The 21,556-nt window shown below is 36.1% G+C and overlaps 1 protein-coding gene across 2 annotated transcripts in view; it reads right to left on the bottom strand.

Annotated features, from left to right (window-relative positions):
* THOC1 (THO complex 1) overlaps positions 1-21,556 on the bottom strand; it is a 32,053-nt gene that overhangs the window by 3,370 nt on the left and 7,127 nt on the right. The window contains exons 2-16 of one of the 2 annotated variants that reach the window (XM_006761877.2): positions 19,370-19,411; positions 18,889-19,007; positions 18,407-18,455; positions 17,924-18,019; positions 17,091-17,173; positions 14,477-14,550; positions 9,724-9,832; positions 8,313-8,444; positions 7,593-7,693; positions 6,233-6,299; positions 5,984-6,034; positions 5,830-5,900; positions 5,092-5,187; positions 4,485-4,550; positions 1,651-1,734 (exon numbers count right to left, since the gene is read on the bottom strand). In XM_006761877.2, coding sequence (XP_006761940.1) covers positions 1,651-1,734; positions 4,485-4,550; positions 5,092-5,187; positions 5,830-5,900; positions 5,984-6,034; positions 6,233-6,299; positions 7,593-7,693; positions 8,313-8,444; positions 9,724-9,832; positions 14,477-14,550; positions 17,091-17,173; positions 17,924-18,019; positions 18,407-18,455; positions 18,889-19,007; positions 19,370-19,388 — 1,217 coding nt within the window. In that variant the 5' untranslated portion in view covers positions 19,389-19,411. The remainder of the gene's footprint in view (positions 1-1,650; positions 1,735-4,484; positions 4,551-5,091; positions 5,188-5,829; positions 5,901-5,983; positions 6,035-6,232; positions 6,300-7,592; positions 7,694-8,312; positions 8,445-9,723; positions 9,833-14,476; positions 14,551-17,090; positions 17,174-17,923; positions 18,020-18,406; positions 18,456-18,888; positions 19,008-19,369; positions 19,412-21,556) is intronic. The other variant, XM_006761876.2, reaches the window with a different exon arrangement.

The following is a 21,556-nucleotide window of genomic DNA, read 5'->3' as shown; positions in this document are numbered from 1 at the left end:
TCTTTTAAAAAAATATTTTTATTGATTTCAGAGAGGAAGGGAGAGGAAGAGATAGAAACATCATCAATGAGAGAGAATCACTGATTGGCTGACTCCTGCATGTCCCCTACTGGGGATCAAGCCCGCAACCTAGGCATGTGCCCTTGACCAGAATTGAACCTGGGACCCTTCAATTTGCAGGCTGACGCTCTATCCACTGAGCCAAACCAGGTAGCAACAGATTTGACTTGTGAATTTAAAGATCACTGGCTAATGCATGGAAAATTGACCAGAATTGGTCATAGCATTCTTTTTGCAGTGCTAACTATGTCATGCACGGTTCAAAGTAAATCATCTTAATCCTCAGAATAACCCTGTGAAATGGGTACTATTCCTATTAATAGACAAGGAAACCAGAAGGGTTTAATTAGTCCTCGTAGCCTAGCAAGTGAACACATTTCGTATCGCTCAGGAGTTTTCTCGTGTTTCACGCGCCATCTGTTAAGGACCACTCACGAGTGTTCGTTTTTCACGCCCATGGAAAAAGGAGCGAATCTAGATATTTACGTAAATTTTGTTTGGTCCCTCTTCACAGAGGAAAATGTTTTACGCAGTACCATACGTTAAAAAAGTACTAGGAACTTTGTTTGTTTTTGTCAATAAAAATGTTATAATTATTGAAAAACAACACCTGAAGTGCATTATGATGATTTAAATAACGTGCAGTTTGCCCAAAAACGTGCGGTTCCTGTTGTGTGTATTAGAGATTTCTATGCGGTACGCAATGTGTTAAGTGGTAGAGTCCCTGGATTGGAACCTAAGCAGTCTGACAAGAGGGCCCTAGCCCTTAAGTCAGTACCGTAAGGCCTATTCAAAATCATGGAGCTGTGGATTTAGTTGAAGAACCCGAGACTGAATCCTGAAGCTACTCCAAAATTTTAAGTTAGGCAGAGGATTGGGGAGCCAGCAATGGAGACTGAAAAGCAATTAGACAAAAGGATAACAGTGGAGCTATAGTTAGATGTCTGTTGAGAGAAGAAAATGTTATCTAACAAGACAAATCAACTAGGGAATTCTGCTGAGGGGTTAAAAGAAAAAGTGACCTTGATAAGAGCTATATGACAGCCAGAGACAGCCCGCCAGGAATGGGCTGAGGACAATGGGAGGTGGGGAAATGAAGGCAGCAATTATCAAGAACTGTTGGGAGATATACCTCTCACCTTGCAGATACTGTGGGTTTGGTTCCAGACCACTGCAATAGTGAGTACTGCAATAAAGCGAGTTGTATTTTTTTTGCTTGTAAAGGATCTTGCCTTCAATTTGTAAAAAACCTGACATTTGTGAAGTGTAATAAAGTGAAGTGCAATAAAATGAGGTATGCTTGACTGCTTTGAAGGAAAACAGGAAAAATAGGTGATATTTGGAGAGAGATGTAGGTTCAAGAGGGATTTTTCTGATTATTTTTGAAATAATCTTGATTTTAAGTAATGCCTGTTAAGTTGATGGGAATGGTCATTGAAATCAGATGTGTCATAATGTGAACTTGGTATATAAACTCACCTAAGAGGAAAAGTACCACTCTATCAACTGCTTCCCTTATTAGCATTCTAGTACACAAAATTCCTAAGGAAAAGAATTGGAGAAAATTAGCTCATGAGAAACATTACTTACTTATATTCATTTTCGACCATGCTTTCCGGGTCTGCCTGTTCAATGGCTTCTTCAAAGAATTCCTCCAAAGTTGGCATATATTCTCTGGATGTTAAAAAAAAAAACTAGTGAGGATTCTAATGTTATTCACACTTGACTTACAGTTAGATTACTTAGGATATCAAAATTTTAAGGAGATAAATGACTCAAAACAATTTAAACTTCTTAAAGGGGACAAAAAAGAGGGCAATGTGGCATTTACGCCACTATGCACTAGGTAGTGAAGCACTGTATTATGAAATGTGACACACTGTATCATACAATAATGTACGCTGATGTTACTAGTCACAGAGGGCAGCCAGGGGTTTACTAGCATTTGAATTTCTCCAGCAAGCAGGAAATTTTCACATTATGTCCACACATGGATGTTTTCCCTTTAAACCAGAATTAAACCGAAAATAATAGCCAGACATACTGAGATTTCAAGAACTTGGAGCTTTTTAGATTGCTGCCATGGTAACATGGCTTTTGAAAAATTTTTTTATTGATTTCAGAGAGGGAGAGGGAGACAGAAACATCAATGATGAAAGAGAATCATTGATCGGCTGCCTCCTGCATGCCCCCTACTAGGGATTGAGCTCACAACCTGGGCTCTACTGAGCCAAACCAGCTAGGGCACATAGTTTTTAATTGCATCTTCTTGAATTTGTCTTCAGAAATAAAAACGTGAGACAAAGTCAAGTAAGATCTAAGGATCTGATCAGAAGACATCTTTTTAAAACATGAGAAAAGTGAGCTCTCTGAAGAAAAATTAAGCATAAAATCTAATGACTTACTGGAATGTAACATGCTCTGTAACTGGTGGACATTAAAGGCCTGTAAGGTTGCTTTTGAGTTTACCATCCCTCTTCTACACATCACACTAGATAAAACAGGGTTCACTCTAAAATTCCAACCAGAACATCATAAATGTTTGAAACCATTTGCTAGTTTTGTAATAAACACTGCAGGTTTTTGCCTTATCTTCTTTAAGACTTTCAAATGCTACAAATACAGTTGAGTGCCCAAGCACCCCTCCTTAATCTCATCTTCTCCCCCCATCGGTAGCCATTCTTTAGAATTTGGTGTTTATCATTCATGTGCTGCTTTTTCTAAAAAAAATTAAGTATATGTTGTTTTGAATCTTTTCAAATTTTCAATTAATGGAATTCAGCTTGTACCCGCCTACAACCCTGATTTATATTTTATTTGCTTGAATTTTCTATATTTACTTATTCCTCAACTTGTTTCTTTTACATACTTAGCAAGCATGCTTTACTTGAAGTCTAGTTGTTATCTCTATCTTCACCTGTAACATTAATTCTGATCACTCCTTATATTAAGGTCACTTTTCATCAAGTATGTTAGTTCCACCTTTTTAAAATACCCCCAATTAGTAATATTACTGCTTTATACAATGAATCTGATGAGACTTAATCATATTTACTAATGTCTTTGCATAGCAATCCTTGCAACTTCACATTGTTTTGGGGTTCAACTTCTGACAGGTTTTTAAAGATTGCTGATGACAGATTCTCAGTTTTAATCTGAAAGTAACTCTCTCTCTTGACTAACCAACCCACTGTTTAACTTATATAGAATTCAGAGTCCATGCTTTCAACACCTTGAAGTTATTCCACTGTCTGTGGTTCCTTTTGGTCTTGAAATCTGCCATCAGCCTGATTTTGGGCTCCTTTGAAGGCAGTCTGGTTTTTCTCTCTGGTGACTTTTTTACAATGTGTAGAGATAAGGATTTATTCTGTTTATCCCACTTAAATCTGTACCACATGAACCTGAGAATTTATGCTAATTCTTGGTCCTGAAACAAAAATTCTGTCATTATGTCCTTGATTACTGCCTCTTTCCCATTCTCTTACTATTTCCTCCTTCTATTAGAAGTCTGTTGGACCTTCTCATTCTGTGTTTCTTGACTTTTTCATATTTTCTAATTCTTGATCCCTCTGTACTGCTTTCTGGGTGATTTTTTAGATCATTAATCCTATTTCACCTGTGTCAAGCCTGCTATTTTTACCTGCCTATTTTGTAATTTCAATGACTTAATAATGTCATGTTTCTTTTATATCTTTAATTACCTTAAATATACTTATTGTAAGGCTTAATCTGATGTTTAACTTCTGTGGCTTGTTCTGTCTGCTGACTCTTACTCATGGTGAATGGTCTTCTTGAATGTTTTGTTAAGTCTGGATGGTGAAATTCAGATTTTTATCTGCAGGATCCTTGGCTTAGGTTGAAGATGTGACCTCCAGAAAGCCCAGGGCTCCTTTACATTGCTGGCAGGATGTATTTACATGTAAGAGCGCATGGCAGCAGACTTGTTATAGTCATTTCTCAGGAATACTTTTCCTTTTTGCCCACAGCCTAGATCGTAATGAACAAGCTTTCTTGTTTCCTGTACCAATGGACAAGTCTCCCCATCTCCCACTCTGCCCTTCTTTTACAGAAAATGAATGTAGTGCGTCAAGAGGCTCAGCTCTATTCAGGGGAACTCAGTTACAAATTCATGCAGGCCCAAGGCCTTACCTTCTGTCATTTTGTGGCTATTAAAACCCAAGTTCCCTGGTTCCCAAAAGTGGGAATCATCTGTACTGCCCCTGAGCTAGAAGTAACCACAGAATTAGGTCATACCTTGGTTTGTAGTTCCTTCTATTTTTGCGAATTCTTATTTTCTTGTGATTTCTAAAATTATTGTGCCAAAGTCAACCACAATTTTTTGAACTCTCCTGGTAGCTGACTAAAGGCCATTCTACTCAACATTTGAGAAAAGCAATACTTAATGTGAAACATTTGAAACTTACCTTGTGTCTGATTTACAAGCTTCCATATTATCAGGGCAGAGATTCCAAAGCCTTGTTAACTCCTCACTGAAAAACAGACACATAAACAAATACATTTTTAATGGACACCATCCTCATATATCTAAAGTTATAAAAATACTTAAAGTTAAATAGTGGAGTTTTAATTATCTTCACTAATTTTTGGTATTTAGCAAATTTTCTATATGAGCATATACTGAATGACAATAATTACTTCTTTTCTAAAAATATTCAAGCACAATATAAAGCAGTTTGCAGTTAACTAGAAGGTAATGGAAAGGACTGTGTTATTTTGCAACAACTAGAAATGAGCTGGATCAATGCAACTGTATTGTCTATGATGTGGTAAAAATGTCATAGCCTTGGATTTTTGAAGCAGGAGACATAATGGAAGTACTAGCATGTGTACTTGCATGAACCACATAATGGGCCTATAGATTGATAGGGGGTATTTTGCTTTAGTCATCTATGTATATACCAAACACTTAAAAAACTAGACAAACACAAAAATTGGAGAGGTCTTATAGTAACATCTTCAAAATAAAAAAATAACTAGTAACATTCCACATACGGAGACAAGATAACCTACTTTCCCATCAGAATCTTTTTGTTGGGCCCTTTCCCCAGGAAGTCCTCTGGTGCTGTTCTCTTTCGTACTGCTCTTGTTGGCTTAGTATCTGATGTTCTGTGGTGAACAAAACATACTGGAATTACAAATGGACAACAGAAATGGAAGTGTTTAATGTAAAAGAAAACATTGTTTTCTTAAAAAGATGAAAGCTTATTATTATTATAGAACACTCATCAGATAAAAGACAAAAATGCCACACCATGGTACAAATAATAAGTGGGTATACAAATTTTTTTCGATAATTAATAATACATCAATTTGTTCTGGGAGCTTAATTACAAGAAATTCGAGATGAAAATTTCACATAAAATAAATTGGAGTGGTTATATTATTATTGAGCTCAACTTATTTTTTTTAAACCCTCATCCAAGTATATATTTTTTCCATTGATTTTAGAGAAAGTGGAAGGGAGGGAGAGAGAGAGAAACATGGATGTGAGGAAGACACACATTGATTGGTTGCTTCCCACATGCTCAACTGGGGCCAGTTATCAAACCTGCAACCCAGGTACGTGCCCTTGGCCAGGAAACAAACCTGTGATCCCTCGGTCTATGGGCCAACGGTCTACCACTGAGTCTCATTGGCCTGGGCTTAACTTACATTTTTATATGAAATACATATACACCTATCTCTACATAATAGAATCACATCAAATTATATTTTAATATTTCTCATATTGCTTCAGTATATATTTACCTTTCTTTCACAAAACTTGGGCAGCCTTCATTTTTCCATGAGTTCCAGTTTTCTTCAGTGTTTAATATATGCTGAGAAAAACAAGTTACATTTGAATAATGGGAGCTTCTAAAATTCTATTTGGTTCTCAGAAAACTAAATATAAAACACATACCTCTACCATCTTTGAAAATCTTTCTCCATCGGGTGGGTTTTCAGATAGCAGCTGTGATTAGAAAGAATATACTAAGCTTTCAACAACTTTCTGCATCATAGGAGTGGTTTGTAGGCAGAGAACCAGGAAGTGTTTGTGGTCTTGTACCTGAGCTTAACTTTATCCTTATTTTCCTATTTGGGGCTGAAACAAAGAAAATTCTAAATTTCCATTTTGTTCAATCATAGGTTTGTTGCGTGTTGAACTTACTTGATAAACTGATTTTGTAGTATCTTCAATCCAGAGTGACTGCTCATCAGTTAAAACATAGTTTGAACTACGGAACAAAGCAATAAAAGCATGCTTGAGTTAACAGATTCAATGTACATTCAATTTTAAGGTTTACATTCTTTTTGAAAAAACACAAGACATGTAACAGAAAAATCATAATATAAAAAGTGTCAAAAATTACCAAGACAAGAACAATCACAAATGAGATAATTATATGAGAAACTTCTTGCATTTCATCCTCAAGATGGTTAGAATTGAAGACATGAAAGTATAGAGGAGACTAAAACATTCAATTAACTTGATTAAATATAAACAGAGCAGTGAATGTTTCCTAAAATAATAAGTTTAATGTGGGGTGAAAACCTCTGAGAGATATTAACCTATTCCTCTCCATCAGGGGTGGGGAGCATCTGGCCTTTGGGCCATATAAGGCCCACAAAATCATTTGGTCTGGCGCTGCCAAGGCATTAAGGATAAGTTAATTACATGTTTGACCAAATATAGCAGCTAATTTTTAAGTTGATAATTTTGTATGACCTGTGAATGATGTTATAAATATCCAAATTGGCCCTCAGCAGAAAAAGGTTCCCCATTTGTGCTCTAAATGATGCACATTCAGATAGAGCATGCTGCATTCTTTTAAAATGCATTCCAAATATAGTGAATAAAAACCCCAAGCCCTAAAGAAGGCAGAAAGCAGACCCAAATTATTAATAGTTGGCATTAGTTCAGCTCTATGTATTAGGTGCTTTATGGCCAATCGATAAATATTAATAGACTACCATGTGCCAAGATCTGAGCACTTTACATGCATTACTCATTTAATTCTCAGAATGAGAAGGTGTGCATGTTAAACAGACTTTAGCGATTCAATGATTTGCCCAAGGCCATAGAGCTTGAATTCAAATCTAGATTCGGCTTTAAAAAGCCCTCGATCTTTCTCTATGCTATACCAAATCTCCACAACAAACAGAAGGATAAGAAAGAACATTTCTGAGTGCTTGATACGTGTTATCTTAAAATTACAAGTCAGAAAGAGCTGAACTGCCGCTAGTGAGTAATGAAAGTGGAATCTGAAACCAGCAGGCAGTAAAGTCATGTCTTTACACAACTACCCTGGTAATATAATACTTCTTTGCAAGTATTTACACCTTTTCTCTAAAACAAATATCCTAACATCTAGTCTAAATAAAAGCTCAATTATCTAATGTTGCTGCAAAAGAAATATTTTAGGGATGTGACCGTTATACATAAAATGAGCCCAATACAGAAGAAAAATACATCAAGTCCTTCTCTTTGTGGTTTATAAACTACTATCCATTTATTAATTTATACTTACCTTTTGAATTTCACCTGTCCCTTGAGATATTGGAATAAAATGAGATACTGCAGTAGGATGTGTCGGCGAAAGTTACTGTCACTCAGTTGTAAATCCATCAACTACTCGAAAAACAAGCAGATACATAAAACACACTAAATTAAAATTTTGCCTAAAGGTACAGGTTGTTGTTACAGAAATGAAAGATTTCAATTCAAAAAAACATTTGCTGAAGGCATTACCGCACACGAGGCATTACTGCAAAAGCCCCAGGACAGAATGGCAAAAGCTTCATTTAGATTTCTATCAATTTATGTCCTGACATATTTGTGTCGGTGGATAGCAATGTTATATTTATGGTCCTGAAGTCAGAATAAAGGCAGAAATATAAAAAAGCAAAAGGCTGCCACTTTCCCATTTATAAAGATATAGTGGTAAGAGCCCTGCTGGAGTGGCTCAGCTGGTTGAGAGTCCTTGCATCAAAAGGTTGCTGGTTTGATTCCCAGTCAGGGCACATGCATTTGTTATAAAATAAGTCTACAAAACAGACTTAATGCAGAACAACCTCTTTCATCATAGAAGCCAAATTAGTCTTACTTGTACAAGGAAGAAATAGGACTCTAAAACTAACATTTGTCAGCTTTAACCAAAAGTAAGAAACATTTCTATTGAACTTAGATTAAGAAGTATATCAATTAAACAGAAAAAAAATATTTTTATTATGCTTAGTGAGAGGTATACCTTTTCACTTGTTAAAAATTTTGCAAAATATACATGTTCTCCTCCTGTTTTTAATTCTTCCATCTTTTTTCTTGAGGCCTGAGTATCATCTAATTTATAACTCTTGAAAACAGCCAGAACTTCTTCTGAGTACTGCAGAGTAAAAATATCAATTAGTTAAACTTGCCATTGTTGCCCAATAATTTGTTTAGTGCTTTTCTGTATCAGAATATCTAGAATTCATTCCCAGTTACCATACATGCATGTGGTAAGGCAAATTAAGAAAATTATGATAGCAAAATGAGGGTAAAACTATTTTGTAGATTTATGGTACTGTAAAAGTAGGAATAAACTCCTCTGGATGAAATGTGATTTCTTATGCAGTGTGTGTAAAGGGCAAGCCGAGAAAGGAATGCTTTGAGAGTATATAGAAATTTACCAGTGAAATTAGTTATTTAGCCACCTATGGAAGCTCTTAACCATTTCTGTGCTAAAGACTGTGACCAAATGAAACAATGATGTCACACCCTATCCAGTTGAGGGGCAATTCCAGATGATTCCTCACTCATCATTTAACCTGAATTGAAATGTTGGTCAAAAAAAAAAATGCGTCTAAAATAAAAACTTAAAAATAACACAGAACATATACCATCCCATTTTTAAGAGCTATTGACCTTAGATTTTGATTATTTAAAAAAAGGACAACTGATCTGTAAGTAGCCAAGAAAAAAGAAATATAGAGAATTCTTATAAAACAGGGCTTAAACTTTTTCTGTAAAGGTTCAGAGAATAAAATAAGTATTTTAGGTTATATATATATATAGCTCTTATGGTCTCAGTTGCAAGTACTCATCTGCTATCATAGCCACAGATAATGAACAAATGAGTGTGGTTGTGTGCCAATAAAACTTTGTTCACAAAAATAGGCAGTAGCCTGGATCTGGTCCAAGGCCATAATTAGCAGACCCCTGTTCTAACAAAAAAGCTGAAATAGTTTTGTGCAAAGTACAGACAGAATGTATTCTGCAAAAATTTTATCAATTCATGTTGATAATACTACGTTATAAAAATTACTGACTTTTAAATTCTCATCATTTATAATCATGTTTAAGTATCTACAATTTAGCTTCTGTATATTATGAAATAGATACAAAAACATAAGAGGTAGCCCTGGCTCGGTAACTCAGTTGGTTACAGCCCAATACCAAAGTAGTGGGTTCAATCCTCAATCAGGATACATATAAGCAATCAATGAATACATGAATAAGTGGGACAACAAATCAATGTCTCTTTCTCAAATCAATAAATAAAAATTTTTAAAAAGGAACTGGTATAATTATATAGTGAAAAGTATTCTGGACAGAGTCAAGATTTGGCTCTGCCATTAGTTATAAAATATTGGACTTTTGGTAGTCTGGGATTGGCGACTCACCTTGAGAAAAGTTTTCCATGAAATCTTCTCATAGCATTGCACAGGGTTCCTGAAGTAATCCTGAAGTGACCAGAATTTTCGATACAGGTTGTAATCAATTGGAATGGAGCTAATAAAATAAATGATATATAAATAATATAAGTTCTCTTAAAAATATATAAATGCTTTTAACTTTTCTTGGGTCACAAACTCTTTTAAGAAGTTGGTGAAAACTACGGTCTGTTTCCCCAGAAAACTGCACATTCATAAATATATCATAACTAATTTCAAGTGAAATTAATAAATAGACCCTCCTTTATCTATAGTGATGGAATCCTTGAATTTTGGTTGGATGCAAGATTATGTTACTAGTACAAATCTAATATCAATACACACTTATAAATTTTAAATTTATAAGCAATCATTATACTATAGCATGTTTTAACTTTAATGTTAAAACACTTTTCAGACTTTTTAAATCCATGAGATTTTTTTTTAACAAAATCCTCTACATCATTTAAAACAGCAATGAAGCCTTTTAGTATAATCCATATGTAAAAACTGCTTGAGATATTAAATACTGCGTATCCCAAATATCTATAAAAATGTTCAATATTATTGCTATAAAATTAATTTTGTCTGTAATCACAATTGTGTACTTCATTCTTTCTAAATAAACCTTAATTGAACCAATGGATTATAGTTAGTTTTCCTCTAAGCTTCATGCCCATACAAATATTCTAAGTAAGACTGCAATTTAATATGGGAAATAGAACATAGGTTTGGTGATCCACACAGTCCCATGATCTTAAGAGTCCTGCCATCTCTATTCTGCTGAATGACCTCCCAAGTTAACCTCCCATTCTTCATCTTTAGGATGGATATATCAAAAATTACCTTTCCTGATGACTAGGGAGTATCAGAGACATTTTATAATGCTTTTGAAAGGATTATAGTAAAATCAAGTGAGTATAATTTTTAACATCTACTAAAAAGGTTTATTTGGAGGGGGGAACTAATGTTTAAAAGAATGAAAAATGCCTTAGTTTCTTTGTATATAAAATAAGAAAGAGTGAAAAAGTATAAGATAATTTGCTAGTGTAAAATTTAGTTTCAGAAGTCTGAAAAGTTATATTAGTGACCTAAGAAAAAACAAGGGGAAAAGTATTTTAGTAAAACATATGGTAGCACATTTGATAAAAAGCTCACCACAGGACTTTAATTCATATGGTTAAGAAGACAAACTGCAAGTCAATATCATAAAATATCCATTTAAAGAATAATTTTATTAGTTTGAATTGACATCAAGTGGAATAACACTTCAAAAACAACAAACTCATTGAAAATCACAATAGTAACACATTACATCTTTCATTCACACTTCTGACAACTTAGCTGCCTGGAAAAAAGCTGTGAACTTGGAAATAATTGAAAAAGTCCATGATTTGCAAAAAAAAATTGCAGTCACAAAGTTCATGCATTTTATTTTATAAAAGACTAGAGGCCCAGTGCCAAAAATTTGTGCACTCGGGGGGGGCGAGGGGGGGGGAGAGGGGTACCTCAGCCAGGCCTGTGCCCTCTCGGTCTGGGACCCCTCAGGGGATGACCCCCCGCTCCTCAGGTGATTGGGCCTAAGCTGGTAGTCAGACATCCCTTTGGCAGCCGGGGAGCCCTTGGAGGATGTCCACTTGCCAGCGGGGAACAGGCCCAAACTGCAGTCGGACATCCTAGTGCTGCTGAGGAGGCAGGAGGGTCCCCACTGGGGTGCCTGGCCAGTCTGGGTGAGGGGCTGAGGGCCGTTTTCAGGCTGGCGGGGGACTGTAGCTCCCAACCTCTCCTTTTTTTTCTTTTTATTCTGGTATTTATTTACCCTCTATGGCTGTCACTGGAATTGACAGCCGGCTTTAGCTCTGAGGCTCGGCTCCAGCTCTGAGGTCTGGCTGGCTGAAAGCAGGTTTCTGGGTTTGTTTAGCTTCTGTAATTGCAACATTGTTTCTTAGAGTGCAGCTCAGAGGCCGGTAGCAGCAGGCAGGGAATGATGGCTTCCTCCATCACTGGAGCAAGCAAGCCTCCTGTTGCTTCAGCTGCATGGCTGCCGGCCGCCATCTTGGTTGGCAGTTAATTTGCATATTGCCCTTATTAGCCAATGTGAAGCGTGTCGGAGATACAGTTAATTGCCATGTTTGTCTATTATTAGATAGGATACTTGAAGTTATTTCTCTATATAAAACCCTAATATGCAAATAGACCAAACGGCACAACAACCGATCACTATGACGTGCGCTGACCACCAGGGGGCACATGCGGAACATGGCAGGTGTCAGCAGCAGGCGGCAATGTGTGGAACACGGTGGGCATTGGCTCCAGCGGGATAGTGGAGCAGGTTAGCGGGGCGCCAGACCAAGGCCATGAGCTGGTCACTGTCATTGGCGTGAGCCTCTGGTGATTATTGAAAATTCTTTTGCTCCTGCATGCCATGGTCCGCTAGGTGCTCACACCCGCTGCCTGGTCGCCCCTCGAACCCACTGATGGCATTGGCCACGCTTGCACCCACTGCTGGCGCGGGCCCCAATCACTCTGTGCCACTAGTGGGTGCAAGTGGGGCCGGTGCCGTCAGCGTGTGGGAGTGGTGGCAGTGGGAGCAGGACTGCCAGCAGACAGGGTACTGGGGGCCTCGGCGGGAGGGGCTGGGCGGGGATGCGGAGGATGGGCTGAGACCCACTCCTGTGCTCACAGCAGCCTCGTGGCCCACAGTTCCTTTCAAGGTGCACGAACTCGTACACTGGTCCCCTAGTCGTATATAATAAAAGTCTAATATGCTAAGTGTCAGGTCAACCACTCAACCAATCAAAACACAATATGCTAATGATATGCTAAGGCAGCTCAACTGCTCACTATGATGCGCACTGACCACCAGGGGGCAGATAGCTGACCAGTCACTATGGTGTGCACTGACCACCAGGGGGCAGATGCTCTGAGCGGTAGGTTAGCTTGCTGCTGGGGTCCGGGCGATCGGGACTGAGCAAGACAGGCCAGACACACTCTGGAGCCCTCCTGTGGTTCCACCCTGGCTGGCCAACCTCCCATGTCCCTCCCAGGCCCCTATTGTGCACTGGTGGGGTCCCTCAGCCTGGTCTGCACCCTCTTGCAATTTGAGATCCCTCGGGGGATGTTGGAGAGCTGGTTTCGGCCCGATCCCCCAGGCCAGGCTGAGAGACCCCACTGGTGCACAAATTTGTGCACTGGGCCTCTAGTGCTTATATACTCACCCAGATTACAATGGCTTTGGATTATGTGTAAAGTTAGATAAATAATTTAGCAAGTTTAGCTAATTTCGATAATGTTAACTGCTAGAGTAACTGCTAATATCTCAAGCATGTGGATCTTGCTTCAAATCAATAATGAAGAATACTGACAACTTTTAATTGATAAAAACCTAGCCTCTGCCAAAAGTTTTGTCAAGAACCAGCAATATTCCAAAGAATCTAATGGGAGTGTTAACTTTTGCTTTTTCTAAGCTCTTTCCTAATATCAACTCTGAAAACAGGAAAACAATTATCTGAACATCAACTTCTTTCTATAATTAAAGCAACATTAATGGTTTACAAAATAAGATTATAGGTATGAGTTTTCTCTGGGTCAAATTAAAAAGAAAGAAAAGCCACAGAACATTTCCCAAAATGTGAAAGTAAAATGGAATAAGAAACAGCTATATAAATTATTTGTATTCATGAAACAATACAATATTTAACATTTGTATAGTTCTATGCACTTCATAAAAAAAGCCTACTCTATCCGGAATGCATATGAACAAATAAGTCTCAAAAAAAAATCCAAAAGACAAAACACTATATGTAATAGCTACAGGACACTGAATAAATACTGTCCTAAGTGCTTTACATATATCACTCTATGCAACATCAATATATACAGTCATAATAAGGATAACAGATCACTTCCAAATAGCATCTCACTTAATCTCAACTAAAGCAGATAGACGGCATCACGACATTTTTAAATACTCTGAAACTGAGTTGCTGGTAGGTTAATAGTTTGTTCCAGGTTATATCAGTAGTAAATACAGGAATTATGCCTGGAGCTACGCTACTTTCAACATTCCTTGGGGCTATGTGTTTGAATTTGAAATTTGGGATTAAAGGAATATATCTCCTTGTACAGATATAGAAACCCTTTCTAGATCTTCAGGAAATCTTTCAATTGCAACTGATGATGATAACTATTTTAAAGAATGCTAGTGAAAGTGTTCCTGTATAATTTCATGTTTCGCTTCCTCATTGCTTCTAACCAGTACTAAAAAGAAATTATTTGGAGGGAAAGCATAGGGTTATAGAGGATGAAATAAGAGACAGTGACAGAAGGGGAGCAGAAGGGAGGAGGAGAGAGAAAGGAACTTTCTTATCTCTCCTATTTCATTAAATAATCAGGCTCAATATCCACAGGTATTGAGTCCACAAAGCTGAATGGAAGGGAGAAGGGGAAGAGGACCTAGGTTGCTTATGCTTGGCCTTTTAAATGTTATGAACACGTATAAAATAGGCTGCGTAAACAATGAACCGTCTGCACACACAATTTAGAAACTATTGGATACAGCCCAGTAGTAATTGGAATTTATAGTTTTAAGTAATTTACATGAAAGTTACAAATAAATCTACAAGCATGATTTCCTTCATCTTTGTCTACATTCTCTCTCTAGAACTCGGTAAGTCATTAGGTATTAACTTTGTAAATCAAGAAATCTGGACTAAAAACTCACCAAGTTGTTGGAGCTTCATCATCACCCATTTCACCTTCTTCTACATCCATTCCTTCTTCTCTATCTTCAGCGTGCTAAGTTAAAACAAAACAAAACAAAACAGTACAGCCTGTTGTGAAGCAGTTGTCAGGCAGAAGGTAAATGCTGGAATGTCATTCACACAATGCTAGAAAATCATTAGTAGAAAAGTCTAGTCATAGTAACTATCTAGGCCTATAGTTAATCTTTAAGGCAATGTGAATTTTATGCAACAGGGATCTGAGAACTCAAGACCAGTATGACAATGATATAGGATAGCTATGAAAACAATGTGAAGTTTTAAACCAGTATTCTCCAAACATAGTCAGTAGATTCTCTCTAGGAATAAAGAATGTATGGCAAAATACCTTTTGGAAATATATACAACGACCTTTTAGAGAATTGAGAAAACCATTAGTATATTAAGGACTCTAAGAACTGTAGTAAATAAAGTGAACTTAAGTAGTTTTAATCTCCAACTTCAATTTGACTATGGAAATCCTCCCTGATTCCTACACAGAACACTTATTAATCTGGGAACATGACAGGATATGCTGTGTGTCCAGCTCTATATTGAAAATTCAAAATAAGTTCACATGGAATAGTCCAAGAAGTACCTAAAAGATATATAAAGGTGAAGGACAAGATTTCGAAAAAACCTTAAGCAAAGCCAACATCACTTCCAAACTGATAATGGTTTTATACTTTAAGTAATAAATTACATAAAGTAGTCATTAATCTACAGTGAGATATTAGTTTTATCTAATAATTTTTAAAAATTTTAACTGGCTTCTAAATGAAGAGGAGGTGCTGAATGACCAGGAATTTCCCAACTCTGGGACCGTCTTCTGGATATATCATAACCTTAAAAAAATCAGTGGGCAATCAATGGATTATTTAACAAATGGTTCTGAGATAACTGGATTATTTGGAAAAAAATAAAATAACTCAATTTATTTTAAATAATATGTCTGCTGGGTTAAAAGGAAACAACAAAACCTTAAATGCACCAGTAGAAAACAAAGGGGTTGAATCTTATGGAGGAGAAGATTTAAACATGACGCAAGGCCAGAAATAATAAAACAAAGACCAACAAATGTTAATATTATAACCAAATAAAAAAGTTCTATACAGCAAAGACTTCATAAAGTTACAAGTAAAAGTATAAACTGAGAAAAATTCTATCAACATATGGTAGGCAATTAATATTCTATATAAAATATTCTATAAAATGAGTTTTTACACATCAGTAAGAAAAAGACTGCCGAAACCGGTTTGGCTCAGTGGATAGAGCATTGGCCTGCGGACTGAGGGGTCCCAGGTTCGATTCCGGTCAGGGGCATGTGCCTGGGTTGCGGGCACATCTCCAGTGGGAGATGTGCAGGAGGCGGCTGATCGATGTTTCTGACTCTCTATCTCTCTCCCTTCCTCTCTGTAAAAAATCAATAAAATATATATTAAAAAAAAGAAAAAAAAAAAGAAAAAGAAAAAGACATTTCACAGTAAATTGGGCAAATGGCAAAAATAGGCAATTCTCTTTCTCAAGGCTTCAAACCAGCACAGAAGTAAATTCCAATCAACAAGCAGTAAGTTCCTCGATGTTATTAACCAAGGAAATAAGTTAAAATAAAGACGACTTACTTTTTAAGTACACAACAATTAAGCAAAGATTTTTTAAAAATTGGTAATTCCCAGGACTGCTGTGAGGTGGTGCGAAAATGGGCAGGCATTCTCTATGTGCCACTGGTGATAGTATCAATGATTAAACCCTCTTTGAGTAAGTAACTGGGCAACATCCATCAAAATCTGATATATGTATTATTTAGACATAGCAATTTCACTTATTAAACTTTATCTTACAGATACACCTGTATAATATAGCAATATTATTCACTATAATGCTGTTAACAATTTTTCACTTTTAGACATTATCTAAATGCCACTGTCAGGATTGTTATACATCAAAAGATTTATCAAAAGCCATGAACACTGATATACATATAAACATACTGATGCAAAAATGCATCCAATTTTTTTACTACTTGAAAAGAAGAAAGTGAATTTCAGAACAGTATGTAGTGTGTGACTTCATTTTTGGAATAAAACTACATTTATATAAAAAGTCTCACGAGGTTAAACAGAGAATGTTAAATTAAGAGTGGTTATCTTTTGGGCTTTGGATTATGGGGTAGCTATACTATTTTAAATATTTCTATTTGTTTGCATTTTTATTTTTTAAATATATTTTTATTGATTTTTTACAGAGAGGAAAGGAGAGAGATAGAGAGTTAGAAACATCGATGAGAGAGATACATCGATCAGCTGCCTCCTGCACATCCCCCACTGGGGAAGTGCGCGCAACCCAGGTACATGCCCTCGACCGGAATCGAACCCGGGACCTTTCAGTCCGCAGGCCGACGCTCTATCCACTGAGCCAAACGGGTTTCGGCTGTTTGCATTTTTAACAGAGAATACATATTATTTCTATAAATTGAAAATAAAGGTTTTTAAATTTTTGATGACTTAGAAGATCCATTCATAAGTTACTTCAATAATAAACATAAACATGTGCTGTTAGATTTTATATCAGCCTCACCTTCTGACCCAAGGTGCTTTCCTGCTCATTGGTATTGAAAACAGTGACATTTTCCAGATTGAACTGACTCTGCAAATTAAGACCTATTAAAAAAAAAAGATTTCAGAGCAAATCCACCGAACACCTAAACTTTTAAGAATGTAAGTTTGTTGTCATATAACTAAAACATATACAAGAATAAATCCATAATTAAGAAAAAGCTCAAGTTAGAAACAACACTACACTTGTATGTTCAAATTGTTCTAAAATTCATTTCTTAGATGCCTTTAGAGCACACGGAATTCTACATACAATATAGTTGATCCTTATTATTCATGAATATTTAAGAACAATTTTATATAATGCAGTATGTAGCAATGTATAATTTAGCTGAATCATAGATAAGAAAATTGTATTAATCAAAAAGTGAGAGTGATTAACAGTATTTACGGGAAATATATTGTAGTTGATGAGCCAGGTTTCTCACTGCCAGAGAACGAAGTTATACCTAAGCAGGTCTACTGGTGGCTGATAAACTCAGAATATTAGTGCAATCTCATGGTTTTTGCTGTGAGTTATTGAAAAATATATAGAGAGACAGTGTGATTCTGTGGTTTATAAGAAATATATCTGAAAATAAAAACAAAAAGAAGAAAAAAAAAGAAATATATCTGGTTTTCATCCTCAGTTCCTGGCTCACAGCTCCCAAACTGCTTGGAATTTCCTAAGTGACAAGAGCAACAATGGTGTCTCTTGTTATGTTAGAATCATTTCTTGTTATCATGACAGATTCTAATCCATTAAAAACTGGAAAAGACTTTCCTGCAAAGCATGTTTAATGTAAAAAAGCTTACCGGATTTCTCAGATAAAGGGAAAAGCCTGGCCAAAAAGAGTTGAATTCGTCCACAGAAAACTGTGTTCTGGGATTTTGATAATCTTCTTAAGAGATCTAATAATATATGGAAATAAAGGTTACACAGAAGAGATCATTCTTAACATTCATACCCACGTTTTTAATCAGTTTGTTAAGAGTATTTTCTTAAAGCAGCAGTTGTCAAGATGGGGGTAGAAACTGTCACAAAAATGCAACAATTAGAAATAAAAACAACTAGAAATAAAATAAGTTTAACATGGGCAAGATAAGCTTTACCTTTTTTTTTTCAACACATAACAATTTAATTTAAAGTCATTGATCAGTTTTAATAAATCAGATTTATTTAAAAATGAAGATGCTAGTCTATTTAACAAATTTTATTACTTGTGGTTAATTGAACCACCTGCTTTTCTGGCCATATTTACATATTAAAAAACAATCATTTACCACTGAATTACCTACCATTGCACATACGTAGTAAATAATTTTTCCCAGCAGAATAGAATGTATTCTGAAATTAAGACAGAAATAATCACTACAGTTCAGCAGTTGTTGCACATCCTTCAATAAGTCACAGGAAGTAAAATATTAAAGAATACTAACATGCACTGAGAATCTATTATGCCACTTTTGCTTTTCCTAGGCAAATAACATTTTCAATGAAATAAAAATATTTTCTTATATTTGGTATCTTATGATATCAAAACACAGTTTTAAACATGTGAAAGTATACATTTTCAAGTTGTTATTACTAAGTACTTCAACTTTTTCTCCATAAATGACTCTTACTTGCCTCTCCCAAGAGAGCAGAATACATAATTCTTTCACAGGAACAAACTTTTTAGCAATTAGCAGTATTAGAAATACAAGCAATAAAATCTACCCTCACAATTCTGGATCAATAGAAAGATAACATTAGTAGAAAAAGAATCTAAGGCACTTACTGATTTCCAAGTAGCAACATTTTTTTCCACAAAAGTGAATATTGTATCACATTGATCCAAGGGGAGACAATCCAAAACATCTCCCAACAATACAAAAGGTGTAGATGCGGTGCAAATACCTTTATGCCAAATTGAAGGGAAAAAAGTTTAAAATACTGTGGAATAAAATAGCACAAGAAAATCACTCTGAAGAATATCTTAAAGATACATTTTGTCAATCCTAAAAAGTCTTTAACAGACAAGAAATGAGAGGAACCTAAAAGTTCCCTAACAGGACATACTTAAGTTTTGGTATGTGCACTCAATAATGATGATAAGACGTCTAGCGCATTTGCTATATGTCAGGCACATTAACACATTTAACCCTATTAGGTAGGTAATATTCTCTCCAGTTTACAGAATGGTAAAACTGAGATACAGAGAAGTTAAATAACTTGCCCAAGATTATAGAGCCAGTAAGTGGTAGAGCTGGGATACGAACCCAGGAAGTCTGGCTTCATAGTCTGTTTTCTTCACCACTAAGCTATTCAAAAGAATATAATGCAGTCAATTAAAAATGGTGGTTATGATCACTATAACCTGGAATAATTAAGTGAAAAAGGCAGGATTCAAAACTGTATATATATTATGGTTATGACAATAAAAATCTTAAAAGACTAGTAAAACTAAAACCACATACCAAAATGAATGGTAGTTTTTAATGTACAGGAATTGTGACTAGTATTTTTACTTTTACTCATTTCTAACTGTTCTGCAATGTTGCTAAAGTGTCTTTGAGACTTGAAAAGATTATTTTTAAAAAAATAAGGTTTGATATTGATTTCAATTATTATTGAACATTTAAAATAATAGTACGTATTGTTTTAGAGGACAGAACAGTAAAGTTGTTTATTTCTAAATTCAACATTGTTAAAGTAAAGCAATAAATTAAATATTTTAAGAAAAGGTCATTTAGTCTAGCTAAATATACTTTTATCTCTCTGCTAATTCTGCCTTCTATTTTAAGGTAATATAATTACTAACACTTGTCAAATGTTTAAGAGAGTAGCCACTTAAGCATGGCATGTAAAATAAATAAAATAAAAATAAATAAAATAAATATTACTGTAAGCCCAACACAATCCATTAATATAGTATATTCAGAAAAAGGAGGCAATATTTCCAGCTCTGCTGTGCACTGGTAAGATCACATCTGGAATGTGACGTGAGGGATACTACCTAGAGTCAGTGGGTGGCATAAGGCAGCAGATTTCAACTCAATACAGGGGAAATCTGATAATCAAAACTACCTAACAGAAATAAAATACTTAGCTCCATCAATGAGTGTAGAGACTGAATGGTCACCTGCCAGGGATGTTATAGAGCAGTGGTTCTCAACCTTGGCTGCACATTAGAATCACCTGGGAATCTCTTTAAAATCCTGATTTCTGGGCCTCCAGAAATTCTGTTTCTTTGTTATGGGTGGGGCCACAACATTAGTAACAAAGAAACAGAATTTCTGGAGGATGAGGCCCAGAAATCAGGATTTTAAAAAGATTCCCAGGTGATTCTAATGTGCAGCCAAGGTTGAGAACCACTGTTATAGAGGGAAGGCAGGAAGCCAGAGATGAGACTGGACTAGATGACCTTTCAAGTCCCTTAACACTTAGACTCTGTAATACTATATGTATGCCCTGTACATCGAAGAGATTTGAAAGGCATACTCCCTGCCCTTAATTGCAGTGTAGTTTGGCATAACTTAACTCACATTTGATAATTATAGAACTTAAGATTCCTGTAAAAAATTCTGATTCAGTAAAAATCAATTTAAAATAAAGATCTCTGGTTATTCTGATGAGGTGGGTTATATACATGATCCCCCAGAACTTTCACAACCTGTGTCCCAGCCTCTACATAGGCCTCTTTGTTTCACTTTAACCTTGGCCACAAATAGATACCCTCTTCTTAGTTCTTAAACAACTTGCTATGTTCATACTTCCATGCCTTTTCTGCCTAAATAGTTCTCCTCCTACCATGTGGTAAATTCTTAATCTTTCAAAGTATAGAGTATACAGTGTATCTAAACCAGTGGTTCTCAAACTTCCTAATGCCACGACCCTTTAATACAGTTCCTCATGTTGTGGTGACCCCCAACTATAAAATTATTTTCGTTGCTACTTCATAACGGTAATTTTGCTGTTATGAATTGTAATGTAAATATCTGATATGTAGAATGTATTTTCATTGTTACAAATTGAACATAATTAAAGCATAGTGATTAATCACAAAAACAATATGTAATTATATATGTGTTTTCCGATGGTCTTAGGGGACCCCTGTGAAAGGATCGTTCGATCCTCAAAGGGGTCGCGACCCACAGGTTGAGAACCACTGCACTAAGGGGCTATAAGAATAAGTAAATTATAATAATAAGTAAATAATTTCTGTGCTTTTGAGTCAGTTACTCTTTCCTATAGAAAGTGCTTAAAGAATGAGTAGTTTCTTAGAGGAGAAAGGCAGGGCTAAGCATGAAATAAGCACGTGTGAAGACAAACCAGTCTCTGAGCCCTAGCCGGTGTGGCTCAGTGGATAGAGTGTTGGCCTGTGGACTGAAGGGTCCCAGGTTTGATTCTGGTCAAGCGCACATGCCAGGGTTGTGAGTTTGATCCTCAGTAGGGGATGTGCAGGA

The sequence above is a fragment of the Myotis davidii genome, unplaced genomic scaffold (genome assembly GCF_000327345.1).
Source record: "Myotis davidii unplaced genomic scaffold, ASM32734v1 scaffold96, whole genome shotgun sequence".
NCBI lineage: Eukaryota > Metazoa > Chordata > Mammalia > Chiroptera > Vespertilionidae > Myotis > Myotis davidii.
This window is presented reverse-complemented; position numbering and strand designations above follow the sequence as displayed.